Here is a 15,832-nt window from a genome sequence, read left to right as displayed (position 1 = left end):
ATGTATAATTAATTAAATAATCAATTATATCCATATAGTTTGATCATAAGTGTTGTTGAGATATTTAACCTTAGTAAAACCACTAATAATTTTAGAGAAAATGACAATATTTGAACAAACTTTGAGTTATTAATTGTATCAACTCTAAATTTGTTTGGTTAATAACTTGTCGGATGAGATAAGATCTTGCTTTGGTCGTTTTGGCCGACTAACATGACATTCATTCCGTTGTGAATTTTTTGAGCTGTCATTAACAATATTAGACCTTGTAGATATTTGGACCAGCCATAACAAATGAGATGTAGTAAAATTGAGAGATAAAGAGGAAAAAAAAAGTTATGTTTGAGGAGTTTGTTTTGTTTGGTATCTACATGTTATAAAGTTTATAAAAACATTGGTAGCTAGATAAGAACAAGTTCCTCGGGAGGCACGTAGGTACGTAGTGTGACAGAAATGTATAAATATTATGTATTATACACGAATAATAAGTAAGAGACTGACCAACAACCATATCCTGTAATAGCTTGTTGGTTGGAGCTAGCTTGTGAAAAAGATTGAGTGCTGAGTCCATTTAGTTTAGGTCACCTAATATAATTACTGGTTTAGATCAAAAAAGCATTGCTACCTTAGCTTCACGAGTCATCATATCAGGTGTTATATTAGTAGGAGAACTATATATGGTGATAACAAAGGAACCTACCCCTTTTGATGCTAATTTATTACCAATCACATGCATGCTCTCAATTATTATTATTATTATTATTATTATTATTATTATTATTATTATTATTATTATTATTATTATTATTATTATTATTATTTGAATTTTAGGTAGAATATAATGGTCTCTAATTTATTTTAGAAAAATGATATAATATAGTCTATGCATGACATGCCGACGAATTGTACATGCTGATTTATTTCAGTTTTATGATACCGCCAAGCATGTTTCTATAAAGTATAAACTAATCATACCTCAAAAAAACACAAGGGTTAAAATTTGTAGTTAAACATTTATTAGTTGAGAGTTTCATCCATTGACGATGTTTATGAAAAAAAAAAATTAATGGAAGACACGTGATGTTACATTAAAATTTGAGGGCTTAATTAATTTATGGCTGTAAGTTGTGCAGATATGTGGATATACACCAGAAAATTATAGGTTAAATCATGAGATAAATTTAATTTCTCTAAGCGTCATATACTATTCTTGCTTTTCTTACTAAATTCTATTTGATCCATTGGCTTTGCACTAAATAACAAGGTTGTTATAACTTAGATTGAAAGAAATTGCTCCTTTATTGCAAGAGAGGATGTGTAGTGGAAGACATATTACGATCAAAATCAATATTGAGTGGTAGCCAACTGTGCTGATGGGAAAAGCATTATGCATATATTATATATATGCCATTATCCATATAAGTTGTATACTTAGGTCTATATTAACAATATAATGTCTTTAATTAATATTAGAGTAAAATACACTCACCCCCCTTAAGATTTGCAAGAATGACACTCCACCCCATTCTTTTTAAAAATCTACACTCTACCCCATTTTTTATAAAGGCAAATTTTAGTGACGAAAACAAATTCCTCACTACTAAAAACTAATTACTAATTAGTAAAAATTTAAATGAATTTAATGCATATACACTATCATACATTAATTTATGAAAATAATTTTACTGAATTAAATTTAAAAAAACCATCCACTCTATCTGTTAAGTCCACGTCCCATCTATCTCCAAATCATATTTCTCACCACAAACGGCCACCACCAAGCCTTTACTCCCTTTAACACGGCTCCACTGTCCCACAATGTGAAACCCCATGGCACCTTCATGCCTCAAAGTTTTGTTGCGACCTGAACCCCAGAACGTGAATCGCACATCCCTAAAGCCACTTGTTCAACTACTTCTTGTGAATTTCACCCCTTTAAGTTGTGAGCGAACGCTCTGTTGGTCTTAGATATTGTTGGATTTTGTTAAAAACGATGCTCCACCGCCTCGTTGGGCTCTAATAACCTCAGATCCACTTCATATTTTCATAATTTTGTTTCTCTATTTTCTTCACCCATTTGTGTTGCTTTTTTGGCCCACAACCCAATTTTGAAAATTGGAGGTATAAAGAGATTATTTTGATTAAAATTGAATTATTACCAAATATGAAAACACAAGCATGTTTCACTATGTTCGAGATATGGTTTGTAAATCGGGCAGGTGTGCTATTGCATAATTTGCATTATGAATTTACGGAGGAAAAACGCGATTGAGAGAATGAGGAGGATTGTGATGTTTTCATTTTTAAATTTATTGGATTATATTGATTTTTTTTTTGAAATTATTGATTAACAATTTAAATAATTATTAATTATTAATGAAAAATATTTTTCGTCACTAAATTTGCCTCTATATAAAATGGGGTGGGATGTAGATTTTAGATAAGAATGGAGTGGAGTGTAATTCTAACAAACCTTAAGGGGGTGAGTGTACTTTACTCTTAATATTATATTATGGAATTATATAGAGAACGATGTCAAGGAACCTTATTGCTTGGGCCATTATTAAATTGTTATACCGTATCCATCACTTCCACTTTTTGAAGTCTTACGTGAAAGAAACTATCAAAAAGAGAAAAAGAGCATTTTACGTGGCACAAAAATCATAACACACAATTAGTTGTATAAAGTATAAACTAGTGGCTAAGATCGCTTCCACTAAATAAAATTTAGAAAACTATAGCAATTTTATTTCAAATTATACCGAATATAAATCAGAAGATTCTTCTCTTCTAATTTAGTAAGAGTTAGCTCATATATATATGAACATACAAAAAATTTCAACATCCTTCTAAGATATGTTTTAGTGACAATTTGTAATTACTGCAAATCCATGTGGAGGATAAAATTACCACTAATCGATATATTTATTGAGTATCGTCAATTTTTATTTTTTTTATTTTTTATGTTTACATGTATCATTACTAAACTTAATATAATTTTATGAGCATGTAAACACAAAAGCTAACAATATTATAAATTATTTTTCACGTCAACTAATTAACTTCATGCATGGCCCCTCAAATACGTCAAACATCCTATATAGGCCTAACACCCACAAATTAGTATACCTTTATGGCCTACCAATGCCAAGTTCTACCCTATATATAGGACCATTACCTTAGCTATTTCAATTCATAACCACTTCAAAAAAAAATCCTCTCATTCCTACATTGACTAGTCATCATATAATAGAAAACCCTTTTGATCATTTTCACTTTCCACATGGACAAGCTCTTATTCAACTGTTACATTGGATACTTCCTTCTTTTCCATTCTCTTTTGGTTGTGCATGGCATAGATCAATTATCATGCAATAAAACCCCATACCCTCAAGTGTGCAAGCATTACACTAGCACCATGACCAACACATTATCAACTACCCAAGATGCTTCATCATCTTCTTCTTATTCCTTCCATGACATGGCCCTTAAGGTCACCATGGATCAAGCCATTGAAGCCCACAAACATGTCTCCACCATGGAATTAAATAATTACTTCAATGACAAGCAAGCCAAGTCAGCATGGGAGGATTGTTTGGAGCTCTATGAGGACACAATTCATCAACTCAATCGTTCAATGAGCACAAACAATCTAAATGACAAGTTAACTTGGCAAAGTGCTTCCATGAACAACCATCAAACATGCCAAAATGGTTTCATTGACTTCAACCTTGACTCTCACTTGAACCACTTCCCATCCATGCTAAGCAACTTCTCGAAGTTGCTCAGCAATTCCTTGTCCATAACCAAGGCTATGACATTATCATCAGTATCAGCATCATTGTCCACCAATTCCAAACAAATCGGTGGGCGAAGGTTGCTTTCAGCAACACTGAGCCAAAAGAACAAGATACCAAGAGACCAGGATCACGGCTTCCCCGTCTGGTTGTCTTCTTCAGATAGAAAGCTTCTTCAGGTGCCGAGGGAGGAAGCAAAAGCTGATGTTGTGGTGGCACAGGATGGGAGCGGGAACTGTAAAACTATCTCTGAGGGTGTGGCTGCAGCTGCTAAGCTTAGTGGTAAAGGGCGAGTTGTAATTCATGTCAAAGCAGGAGTTTACAAAGAAAGTGTTAACATCCCAAGGACAGTGAGGAACTTGATGATCATTGGAGATGGGATGGGTGCCACTGTTGTTACTGGTAGTAATAACGTACAAGATGGCTCCACCACTTTTCGTTCAGCTACTTTTGGTAAGTTCATCTTAATTAACTCATGTATTCACAAATATATATATCATGTGTTGAAAGAGAATATATATATATATATATATATATATATATATATATATATATATATATATATATAAAAGATTGATAGGTTTATTGAGATACACACTTTGGAAAGTGAACACATATTATTACTTGACGTCTTGACCCTATATTGAGACAAGGACATGAAGCACTTATTTCAGGACAACAATTTTATGCACAAAAAATAAAAAATGTGTGCATGAAATGTTTTTGAGAAAACTGTGATTATACATAAACATACATAATTTTAGTGACATCTTTCAAACATATGTTCTTACAGCAATTTTTAACGCAAACTTTTGTTCAAAAGGCGTCACAAAAATAATATGTTCGACGATTATTTTTATATTATTTGTAATTTCTTCGTTTCTAATATCTTTCCTTCTCCGCAACAAATTTACATAAAATATTGGATAAACATCTAATTTTGATCTTATTAATATGCATATTATTAACGGTTAAAACGTTTGTCTATTAAATATCATCCAAAATCAAATGTTTATAACATTTCACTTGTCAGCACTTTAATTATATATACCAGTGAGAAAATCTTTTTGTTTTCACTGTATACTAGTGAAAATATCTCATGCATAGAATTGACTATGACTTTTAAAAACTTATTTTTATGTAGTGTTTATTATTTGTCAATTATTATCATGTATTATTATATATTTCTATTGGAAAGTTCTAACCCTTTGTTTATTTGTTACAGCGGTGATGGGTGATGGGTTCATTGCCCGTGACATGACCTTCGAGAACACGGCAGGACCACAGAAGCACCAGGCGGTGGCTCTCCGCTCCGGCGCCGACCACTCCGTGTTCTATCGCTGCGGCTTCAAGGGCTACCAGGACACCTTATACGTCTACTCCCAACGCCAATTCTACCGTGACTGTGACATCTACGGCACCATAGACTTCATCTTCGGCGACTCCGTTACGGTGCTTCAGAACTGTAACATCTTCGTGAGGAAACCCATGAGCAACCAGCAGAACACCGTGACGGCGCATGGAAGAACTGACCCCAACGAGAACACCGGTATCATCATCCACAACTGCCGTGTCACCGCAGCAGGTATATATATATCATCTAATTATTCATTGTTGATTTTGAGAAGAAGGAAAAATATTCATGAACATTCGCAAAGTGCAAACATTTCGTAGATAATATAAAGTGAGAAAAGACATAAATAATTAATTTAATATATGATATGATCCGATTAAGAGTTTGTCATTAGTAGGGAAAATAATTAGCAGACATCTGCTTAATGCAAACACCGAGAGTACAGACGTACCTATAGTGAAAAAGAAAGAGAATGAGAGGTGTCTAACTAATTATCATTACTGTTTTGATAAATATGTGTTAAACTTTCATTCGGTCTCTTACCTATTTTTTCTGGTTGTTTCAGGGGATTTGAAACCTGTGCAGGGCTCTGTTGAGACTTACCTAGGAAGGCCATGGCAGAAGTATTCGAGGACGGTGGTGATGAAGAGTAATATTGATGCGTTAGTTAGCCCTGCAGGTTGGGCTCCTTGGGCTGGAAGCTTTGCCTTGAGCACACTCTATTATGGTGAGTACATGAATGTTGGAGCTGGTGCCAGTACAGGGGGGAGGGTGAAGTGGGCTGGGTTTCATGCCATCACTAATCCTGCTGAGGCTGGGAAGTTCTCTGTTGGGAATTTCTTGGCTGGAGACTCTTGGATTCCTGGTAGTGGAGTGCCCTTTGATGCAGGTTTGTAAAGAAGACCATTGAAGCATAATAGTGTGTTTGAATTTCAGTTGAAGTCCGCGCTACAAAATCCTAATTCATCAAATAATTCTTACATCACCAAAAAACTAAACAAATCAAAATATTAGGATAATGTTAAAATAATTTTTGACATTTTTTTAATGCTGGTGAAGTAAAAGGTGATGGAGATGGAACTCAGAAGTGGGGAACACTTGGTTGTTTGTTAATATCAAAAAGTGGGATGGTGACTTTATGAAGTGAGGAAATTGTCATGTAGTTTGTGTTGGGTTTTCCCTTGTACAGAGGGTACAGAAGATGCTGTTTTGTTTTTGTGCTCTGTTCCTTTTGTCAAAGGAAAGGGTCATGTATAGTTTCAAATTTTCAACATTGTAAATTAGCATCAAGCTTCCTCTTTAATGTTCAGTTAATTGTAATTAATATATCAATTCAAGAAAAAGTATATATGTCCACTTGCGCATTGCTTGCTTTGATGTTGTTGTCCACTTAAATTGTAGGATTAATTAGTTATGATTTCTCCAATCAATAATGATATTTTGACTGACCTTCATTTTTATATCTATTTCTGATTTTTTTTTAAAAGAAATTCTCAAGCTATCTGCTTATCTTTCTTTTTCTTTCTAATCAAATTTCTTTTCCCCTTGAAATGTACTTATATACCTCAAGAGGTGTGAAACAATCATATGATTACTGGAAGGTTGGAATTTGCAAATTATAAACATGTCAATAAGTAAATAAATTTAATGACATGTAACGAAACACAACCCTTTTTCCCCTTTCTGTTTTGTGCTAAAGGCGATCGAACTCATACGAGAAAAAGTACATAAGAAGAATTACAAGATTATGATGGTTATAACTTATAAGTACTATTTAATTTATGCTCTTGATTATGAAAGCAGACAGCAGTTTAATTTGTGGTTTTGGTGAATTTCAAGTTCTTCACCAATTCCGCAATTTATTTTTCTAATAAAAGACACAACACGTTTTCTTCTTGTTTATCTTTTTGGTGAAGGGCATGCGTTAATTTAGTTGCATGTAAATAATGACTATATTCATATATAGGCAGCACACATGAAAGTCAACTAAAGCTTATTTAATATTTATCCATAGAATAAACTTGTCATTTTCTAATTGACAGTTACTGATTAATGTTTCCATCAGGAAACTACCTCACATGGTTTTGTTAAACACAATTAGAATGGGTCCTTAGTTGATGTTAACATTCTAATTGTGATTATGAAATGGTGACTTAAAGGACCCGGCTCATTTATTTTTAGCTAAAAAAACAGCTCATGTTATTGTTCCTGTAAGCCGCCAGAACAAGTTGTAACTAACATTCTTTTAATGAAAATAAATTAATGCAATAATTGTGGAAACAATCTCAATTTTTACTCACTCCCAACATGAGCTACTATTTTTCTCTTTACTTCTCGTTTATTGTTTATACTATATCATGTTTATTATTTTTCTTTTTTTTACACACTAAAAAGTGACAAGATATTCGAACTTGAAAACCTTAAAAACAAGTGCATCCTCACCTCTCATTCTAATGGCTGTCTTTTGGTCACTCTAGCTTTACTAAACTATTTCGAATTTTCCATGCAAAAAACAAAAGGAAAAAGTCAATCAGACAAAGTTCTAACAATTTCAAAAGTAAATGGAAATAGAGAAGATTGAAATTTTAAAAACTAACCATTAAGCTGTTTAAATTTTGATAATTAATTTTGTATTCATTAACAGTAAAACTTCACTTCACCCTCTAAAGTCAATCTCTAACTTAGATGATTCACTTTTAAAAAAACTTCTTACGTTTATTATTGATATAAGAAATCAGTGATATTTCGCCATCAAATTTTGCATCTGTATTTAGAGTTTTCACAACTATAGGTACACCTGAGTTACCGGGTAGGAACACAGTGTCTCTACCAACTGAACATAGGTTCTAAAAGCTACTACATGATAAGTCATTTGTCTTATTCTCCTCTCACTGCACAGATTGTTCCACTAATTTAAACAATTGACAAGACAATCACCTAAAAGCATATCTGGTATTACCAATAGCTTGTTGTTATAATTGCAGGAACTTTATACTAAATATATATAAAAAATAGATAAAAAAGACTTGATATATAATGTGGAAATTCGTTTACTGATGCAATCAATTTTTTTAGGTCGATGCAAACATATTTGGAAATTGAATATAGTTACGGGCTAGTGTCACACGGCCCAATATGCCGTCTCACCCGGACCTGGTGTGGGCATCTTCAGATTCTGTCATTTGACCAAAAAAAATGCTGTGACAACTAAGCAAAGGTGACAAAATTAAATCCCAACTTTGAGAAAAAAATAAAATATAAATCCCAACTCTCCTAAGAAAACTCTTTCTAATATCTCAGAATTAACAAATTAACAACACGAGGAAGCAGAAGAAGAAGAACAATAAACTGAATAAGAGGAAGCGGAAGAAGAACAATAAACATATGAAAATGACCCTCTTAAAATTTCATACAGTAAAGGGAGTCATGTTTATGATTTCAATTCGTGAGCAAACCGTAATGTGACATGCTATATGAGGTCATTTTAGATGGTGCCTAATAATCCACCGAGAAGATAATTTATGGCAGAAGTCATCTAATCTCTGTTTTACAGCAAGCAGTAAAGAAGCACAAAATTACCCTGCTAATTTTTTTTTTCAAGACTTCAATTGTACATACTCCCCCATTGTAAAACAAGAGATTAACATGCATGGTTATTTTTTTTCTTGGGAATGATTTACATTCGAGAATAAGAGTTTTCAACGTTTTAACAAACCATAAAATACTCATTCACAACCTTCATACTCAAAGGAATGTGCTTCCATGACTTGAAATGTTTCTTGAGCATGTAACACAGATAATGGTGGAGGGATATCTTAGGATGGTGCAAAATTTCAATTCCATTGAAGTGTATATATTTTCCCTTGGGACGACAAAAAAAAAGAGACGCGGAGGAACCTTAATTTTAACAAGGTATATAATCTGCAATCAGCAGTTTCAAATTATTCAGCACATCAAAATTTAGACAAAGTAATTTAAAGTCCACTCAAATGCCCACAGTAAGGGCAGGAAACGACCAACATTACAAGTTGGCTACACTCACAAATTAACACTGGATTGAAATGGGGGACATACATGATTTGGTGAAGCTTTATATCTAATCCATTTCCAGTAGTATGCATTCATGTAATGACTGTTGGAGCAGATCGACCAGTGAATTCCTGCATCTTTGAAAGTTTCAATGCAACCTCCACCTGCAATTGATATATATATTTTAGCAATCAGACCATAGCTAGTGTGGCAGCAATTATATCTAAATAGTATCTAGTGACAGATAAATAGGAGCAGACGGAGTATAAACATCTTACAAGAGGAGCAAGTGCTTCATGAGAAAGTCTCCCAATCTTTGATGGGTCCTTCTCATATTGCTCAATGTAGAGTCGAATAGTTGCACCTACTGATCCAGTTCCAGAGAGTCGGAAAATCTAGGACAGCAAATTGAAGGTAAGAACAAAATATTTAATAGGCGTCATAAAAAAATTAACTTAAAAATGGGTAAACCCAACGAAACAAAAACCAACATTAACTTCAGAATCCCTAGCAGCGGAAAATGATGAACTGAAATTAATAATTAAATGCAAGGAAAAAAAGTTTTTCATATCTAAAAGTCCACCTCAAATTCCTACTTTTCCCATCAAGCTAGTGGGGCAAAGAAGCAGTAAACTTACCAATCGTGATCCATCCTCAAAGAAATATCGGATGCCCTGATGTGATGAGATGGAACCATCTACAGGATCTTTGTATTCAAACTCATCACCGTTGACAACATTTGAAACATCTGACCTTGCCCCCTTAACAATCCTAAAAAGACAGCAAATAAATTTTATCAGATTTGTAATGAAAGCAAAATTTGACCCTTCTATGTGATATTCCAAGAACACACCTATGAAGTAATTGTTACGGACTCATAATTCCAAGTCTATCAACTACTATTTGGATTTACATTTACAAAAAAAAATACTTCTATTTCAATACATCATGAGAAATCAGTTTCAATAAAGGTGTTTTTAAGCCATGTTAACTGAAATTCACACACACACACTCAATTTTAAAATTAACTCGGAATAATCATCAAATTCACTTGCAAATGCTTTTGCGGCATCATAAGGAAAATACACGATAGGCACTTTCAACATTAAAATAATGTTGGAGCTCAAAACTTAACATACTCATTGACTTCTGAAAGTGAGGATTGCAGTTTGACCAAATATGCCATCAGTTCCTTTGCTGCACCTGCATCGACATTCTTTAAGGGGGAAATGAACAGGTTAAATGTTTACCAAACCATATCATACCAGAGTACAAGTGTACGGAAAAATGCAAGTGTATCATACTTCATAGTCATATCGAGTATAATAGTGGCGCCCATAAGTAGCCCAATGCTGGCGAACTATGTCTTCAACTGTTATGAGTTTATCTTCAAGTTTATCTTTATTTTTATATGCAAGTATAGATAGCCATGCCAAAACTGCCCAAATTCCATCTTTCTCACGAATGTGATCCGAACCTATCCACAAACACGAAAATAATCACAAGATGAAAAAAACTGAGAAAAGCTACAAGTGCTCTTTCAAATGCAATAGCAAAGACGTACCAGTCCCAAAACTTTCTTCACCGCAAACTGAACATAATCCAGCATCCATTAAATTACCAAAGAACTTCCAACCAGTGGGGACCTGGCTTTGAATAATAAACTAAATCACTATGTGTACACCTACACATACCACTAATTACCATTGTCACACTACATTGAGGAATAGTATACCTCAAAAAATTTCAAATCGAGATGTTTAGCTACAACATCCAGGGCAGCAGAGGTTGGCATGCTCCTACGAAATATCATAGTTGAAAATTGGTATATATCAGTAACAGTAAGAGCAGGAGTTACCGAATAAGATCAATTTTCTAGGAAACAAGCTCAAGAACCAATGGCAGATTATAACTTTGGGTCAAGGAGCAATACGCTACCAACAACCGTAAATAAATATCTTTGAATTAGATTCAAACAAATCATTCCTATTTCATTGTCCAACTAGAAATTTATTTAATAGCCCCTTTTGCAGCAACTAGCTAGATAGTTACAAACAGTTTATTACCAAGCATAATAAGCATAAGCCTGCCATTACTGCATTGCACATGCAGACATGTGTCTTTGCTTGCAAAAATACACACTGATGAAAGTTAGAAAGAATCTTAGAACTTAACATGTGATAGATACCTGGCAACTCCCTTTAAGCCAGCAGAAAAGTATGGAATAGCTTCAACAGCATTTGCAGCAATAATGGCCACAGAATCTGAAGGAGTGACAAAAAACCTAACAAAAAAGACACGTAAGTTACAACCAAAAAGTTAGATACAATTATATTTATCATGAATTAAGTGCTCCATTACCTTTTACCGAGTATCATGTTGCGATCTGCATCACCGTCAGCAGCAGCACCAAACTCTGGGGGCTCGTCTTGCGGTTCGGATTTGCCCAATCCCATGCGAGCAACCAACTCCTTTGCATATGTCAAATTGGGGTCAGGGTGTCCTCCTCCAAAGTCTTCCTGTATCCAAGAAAGTCATGAAAAAAATTTAAAGTAAACCATCACTATATCATTCAAAATACTTAAAGCTTGTCATTGGCAATGATCAACGACGGAATAAGACCTTTGGTGTACAGTTCAGTAAAGAGCTTTCTTGTGCACCAAGCTCATCCACAAAAATACTCTTTGCATAAGCTCCAGCAACTCCATGTAATCCATCAAAACTTCAATAAGATTACAGAAATTTACCATTATGTTTCTTTGTGAATAAAAGAGCAAAGAAGAGGAAAATTCTATAACAAACTTTTAGAAAAGCATCCACAAAATATACCAGAATGTGAATTTAGGAGATGACAGCAGTTTCCTGATAGATTCAAAATCAAAAATTGACCTGTACAGTTTTAATCACGGGATAAGGATCGAATCAGTGAACAACATAGGAAGATAGAATGTTTGACAATCTTATGAAAATCAAGATTGCAAATTGCAAGAACAACCGGCTCATAAGCAACTTGAAACTGAAGGCTCAAAAATTGGAAAGGAGAGAAAAATTATCAAAACAAACTTTTACAGCATGACAAGTTTTAAAACATTTTCTTCCTTTAACAATATCCGGTTTTGCAGGTCAAGTCGCACCATGACATTGACATGACATCAATAAATCCATTACCATAAAGCTCCTACATATGAATGCAGAGTGCAACATAATGCTAATCCGGTAAAAAAAAATCTTACTTCATCAATTTTATATAATCACTTGCTGAATCAAAAACCTCAACGTCAAATGGTCCTTCAGGGCCTGTAAAGTTTGTAACACCTATTTTGGTGATATCCACCTGGGAAAACGAAATGAGGATTGGGAACAAGGTTTAGGTAGAAGTAACAACAGTCTTTTATTAGATTAGAAAAAAAAGGAACATTTGTAGCCAGGTTGTGAGCAGTACGTCTGGCAGATCTTCAGCACTAAAGTACTCCTTAATTGTTGTTGTGTTTTCATATATCTTGTCAGTAATTCCCTCAGGTGCTGGTCCACCGTTTTCCATGTTATATTTAATTCCAAAATCCTGCATAATTGAAATCAAAGAACAATGAATGTCACTCAAAGTTAATTTTATATGCAACATGGTTTCACCGTGATAAGATACATGAAGCTTACGTTGGAATCAAGTCATTGATTCTGTCTTTAAAAAACCAAGCCTAGCATCCATCTAGTTGATACATTAACCTTTGAAAATATTCATCTTATTAGAATATATTGTCTCTTATTGATATCTAAAGAAACTGCTACTTTCTATGTCCACTATCATTTATCTGTTACAAAAAAACTGAAAGGTAATTCACAATGGCAGAAAGCTTATTTGCCTTTTTTTTAGGGAGGGGAGCACTCAGGGTTGCTTTTGTGGCCACATAAACACATTATCTTAAATGTTGACCTAGATCAAGCTTGCTACTGAAAGCTTCCCACAATTTTAAAAAAGAATAATGTGTAACTGCATGTTTTCCCACTATTTCTTGTTATTTGGTCGTTAACATTCCAATCAGAACCAAACAGATCCTAATAAACATTATCAACTGAGGCCCACTTGCTACCTTTACCCGCTTTGGAAGCTTAAAGTGGCCTTCGAAAAGTAAAAGATAAAAGAAATTATCACATATAATTTCATCATCCAAGCTAAAAAATAAGCAAGAGTACAAAAGTGCCATGTGATTCCATGACCCATATAAACTATAAACAGAAAATAGAATGTGAATAGAATATTAGGCAAGCTACATGCTGAATGTTAGGCAACTCGGTTCAGATGTCAGATATAGAATGTGAGAAAAATCCACACATTAAATTTAATTCCTCAAAAAATGATTAAAAGTAAAACATGAGAGTACTTGCCTCCTCAGGGCCACCAGGGTTGTGACTTGCTGTCAGTATAAATGCTCCTGTTGCTTTGGATCCCTGAACTAACAACACATTTTTTCATCCATTATCATTCTTTAATTTAGGAGATAAAAATGTTACCTCAGAAAAATCATGGAATACCTTTGGGGAAGTAAAAAGAAACTCTACGTGAAGAGAGAGTCAAAGATAAAGAAAAGCAAATTACAGAAAACATGACTTACATCAACCCCGACTCTTTCACGTATAACAGCAGATACTGCAGGAGTTGAAAGCAATCCATTTTGTCCAACCCAAACACGTCTTACACCATTTGCAGCTGACATTTTAGTTATAATCTGCCAATCGATAAAAATCATTGATGATTTACAAATTGATATTGAAATGAAGAAGACAATCAATTGAAGTATAGACAGATACATATCTCCCTAAGAGAGACAAAAGCAACGTAAGATAAAGAAATAGCTCTCTTTTGCAGGAGTATGAACTTTGAAGCAGGAAAATAGTAATTTGGTTTCCATATCCTCCTGTACTTTTTCATTTAATAGTCACTCATTTAATAGTCAATTTTTAAACCAAAATCATTATCATATCCAAGAGATCAGAAGAGGTGCAATCAGATTAGTCAAAATGCCTGACTAGGTAAGATGCACCGCACTGGACAGTAAGTCTCAATTTAATCAGAAATCAACTTAAACCAGAGAAGTTCAGTTTCAAAGTGGTAACAATAAATGTATTAATGTATCAAAGCAATGCTCATGAGAAGTTTTCCAAACAAACGATATCAATCTACCAGCAATAACTAATATACTTGATAACTCAGATATTTACACACCAAGAAATCTATATCAAAAAGCAAGAAAAGTGTATCGTAAAAAAAGCACCAGAATAGCCTCTTTTGAATAATAACGGCCATCACCAGATACAACCAGTGTTGCACCTACAAGTACGGAAGGAACAGATCTCAAAATCCCACACACGCAGTATAATTGAGGCATGAAAAGGAAATTTCCACCACAAAATCATATGAAGTTCCACCTACCTCTAACTTTTTCAGCAGTTAGTGCATTGAATGTTGCCTGAACAAAGTTTTGGAGGTAATGCGGCTGCACGAATACTTTCACCTGAAAATATCCAGCCAAACCAACTAACTATCAATGAGATAGCACAAGGAATAAGCACAAATCCACGTGAAACAGATCTCGCAACAGAAAATTTGATTCAACATGCAATGAGATTCCAAATGACCAAGAATTTGACACATTAAATTCAAGTAACTCAACTTAGATCGGAGAAAAATCCACACACACACACACTAAACAGTTTGGTTGATCGTGAATTACTCGAAATGAATTTGATGCAAATAAGCGAATCTTCATATATATATCATCTAGATTATCTTGTTCTGATCCAATTACGATTCATATTCAAATCAAGCACAAAGCATAAACATGAAATGATAAAAAAAATAAGCAGATCGGAATCGGAAGATCTCATTTCTAGATCGCGGAAGAAGCAGAGCAGAGATGTAATTAACCTTCTTGCGGAGACCGGAGGTTCCTGGCTTCTGGCCATCGATGGGAGTGGTGTCGATGCGTGAAACGTTGAAAAGCACCATGACTATCTGAAAAGAGTAGAGAGACGAGACTGTTGTACTTGTGTGTGTTTGGGGAGAAATGAGAAAGAACAAGATGAGAAAGACGTGGTGTCGTTTCGTTTATTTATAGGGAGAGGAGAACGAGTGTCCGTGTGGAGCCAAATATTCATTTTTCAGATGATATTTGTTTTGTTTTGTGCGTAATGTATGAGCAGGAGAATAATAATAGTTTGAGAGGGGATTATTCCACGGCTAAAAGTTTTAATACAAAAATGTAAATGTAAAATCTTACTAACCCTTGGGCCTCCTTGATAAAACACTCACTCTATTCCTACTTTCTAATTTTTTTTAGTAGTCTTGGTAACTCTGTCAGTTGAACAAGAAATTATTGGTATATTCATAATTTATGGTAGTTCAATAGATCTATTCAATTGAAAAATCAATGATTTGGGCAGTTAATTTAGTTAAGAATAATAAGGATTGATTTCAAAATTAGTAAGAATTAGTTGAATCAATTTAAAATCAGTGTACGGATAATACTATTTTTAAATATTATAACTTATATATTTTTTAATTTAACATTGTAATGTTAATTGATTAAAAAAAGTCCAACGTGATTGCACATGTATCATAACTACTATATATTTTTATTCAACATAGTATGAAAAC

The 15,832-nt window shown here is 34.0% G+C and overlaps 2 protein-coding genes and 1 long non-coding RNA gene across 6 annotated transcripts; 1 reads left to right on the top strand and 2 right to left on the bottom strand.

Annotated features, from left to right (window-relative positions):
- Window positions 1–3,140: 3,140 nt before the first annotated feature.
- LOC130711372 (pectinesterase-like) lies at window positions 3,141–6,513 on the top strand. The gene is made up of 3 exons (XM_057560956.1): window positions 3,141–4,250; window positions 5,023–5,382; window positions 5,717–6,513. Exons 1-3 carry the CDS (start codon window positions 3,284–3,286, stop codon window positions 6,046–6,048), a joined length of 1,659 nt encoding a protein of 552 aa, XP_057416939.1. The 5' UTR covers window positions 3,141–3,283; the 3' UTR covers window positions 6,049–6,513.
- LOC130711375 (uncharacterized) lies at window positions 5,478–5,792 on the bottom strand. The gene is made up of 2 exons (XR_009010682.1): window positions 5,695–5,792; window positions 5,478–5,602 (listed from the first exon to the last, which is right to left on the bottom strand). It is a non-coding gene; the product is annotated as an uncharacterized LOC130711375 (long non-coding RNA).
- Window positions 6,514–8,183: 1,670 nt separating the features above from the next.
- Window positions 8,184–15,275, bottom strand: LOC130715560 (phosphoglucomutase, cytoplasmic). 4 transcript variants are annotated; one of them, XM_057565675.1, is made up of 19 exons: window positions 15,104–15,275; window positions 14,609–14,690; window positions 14,451–14,506; window positions 13,791–13,904; window positions 13,564–13,626; window positions 12,623–12,742; window positions 12,414–12,514; window positions 12,010–12,069; window positions 11,803–11,902; window positions 11,542–11,699; window positions 11,369–11,464; window positions 10,916–10,979; window positions 10,745–10,826; window positions 10,485–10,657; window positions 10,320–10,396; window positions 9,819–9,951; window positions 9,459–9,575; window positions 9,226–9,344; window positions 8,184–8,326 (listed from the first exon to the last, which is right to left on the bottom strand). In XM_057565675.1, exons 1-18 carry the CDS (start codon window positions 15,182–15,184, stop codon window positions 9,273–9,275), a joined length of 1,749 nt encoding a protein of 582 aa, XP_057421658.1. In that variant the 5' UTR covers window positions 15,185–15,275; the 3' UTR covers window positions 8,184–8,326; window positions 9,226–9,272. The 4 variants fall into 4 exon arrangements, with proteins under 4 accessions (XP_057421658.1, XP_057421657.1, XP_057421656.1 ...); XM_057565674.1 differs by lacking the exon at window positions 8,184–8,326 and adding an exon at window positions 8,973–9,072; XM_057565673.1 differs by lacking the exon at window positions 8,184–8,326 and having other exon boundaries at window positions 9,050–9,344.
- Window positions 15,276–15,832: the final 557 nt, after the last annotated feature.

This window comes from Lotus japonicus, chromosome 4 (genome assembly GCF_012489685.1).
Source record: "Lotus japonicus ecotype B-129 chromosome 4, LjGifu_v1.2".
NCBI lineage: Eukaryota > Viridiplantae > Streptophyta > Magnoliopsida > Fabales > Fabaceae > Lotus > Lotus japonicus.
The sequence above is the reverse complement of the archived record's forward strand: the minus strand, read 5'-3'. Positions and strand labels throughout refer to the sequence as shown.

Excerpts from the sequence above, each read along its gene's own strand:
- LOC130711372 (XM_057560956.1), top strand. The coding sequence starts at position 3,284 with ATGGACAAGCTCTTATTCAACTGTTACATTGGATACTTCCTTCTTTTC. Across the intron at positions 4,251-5,022 it reads TTTTCGTTCAGCTACTTTTG|CGGTGATGGGTGATGGGTTC; the intron begins GTAAGTTCATCT and ends TATTTGTTACAG. Across the intron at positions 5,383-5,716 it reads CTGCCGTGTCACCGCAGCAG|GGGATTTGAAACCTGTGCAG; the intron begins GTATATATATAT and ends TGGTTGTTTCAG.
- LOC130715560 (XM_057565675.1), bottom strand. The coding sequence starts at position 15,184 with ATGGTGCTTTTCAACGTTTCACGCATCGACACCACTCCCATCGATGGC. Across the intron at positions 12,743-13,563 it reads ACCCTGGTGGCCCTGAGGAG|GATTTTGGAATTAAATATAA; the intron begins GCAAGTACTCTC and ends TCAATTATGCAG. Across the intron at positions 10,827-10,915 it reads TCGATTTGAAATTTTTTGAG|GTCCCCACTGGTTGGAAGTT; the intron begins GTATACTATTCC and ends ATTCAAAGCCAG.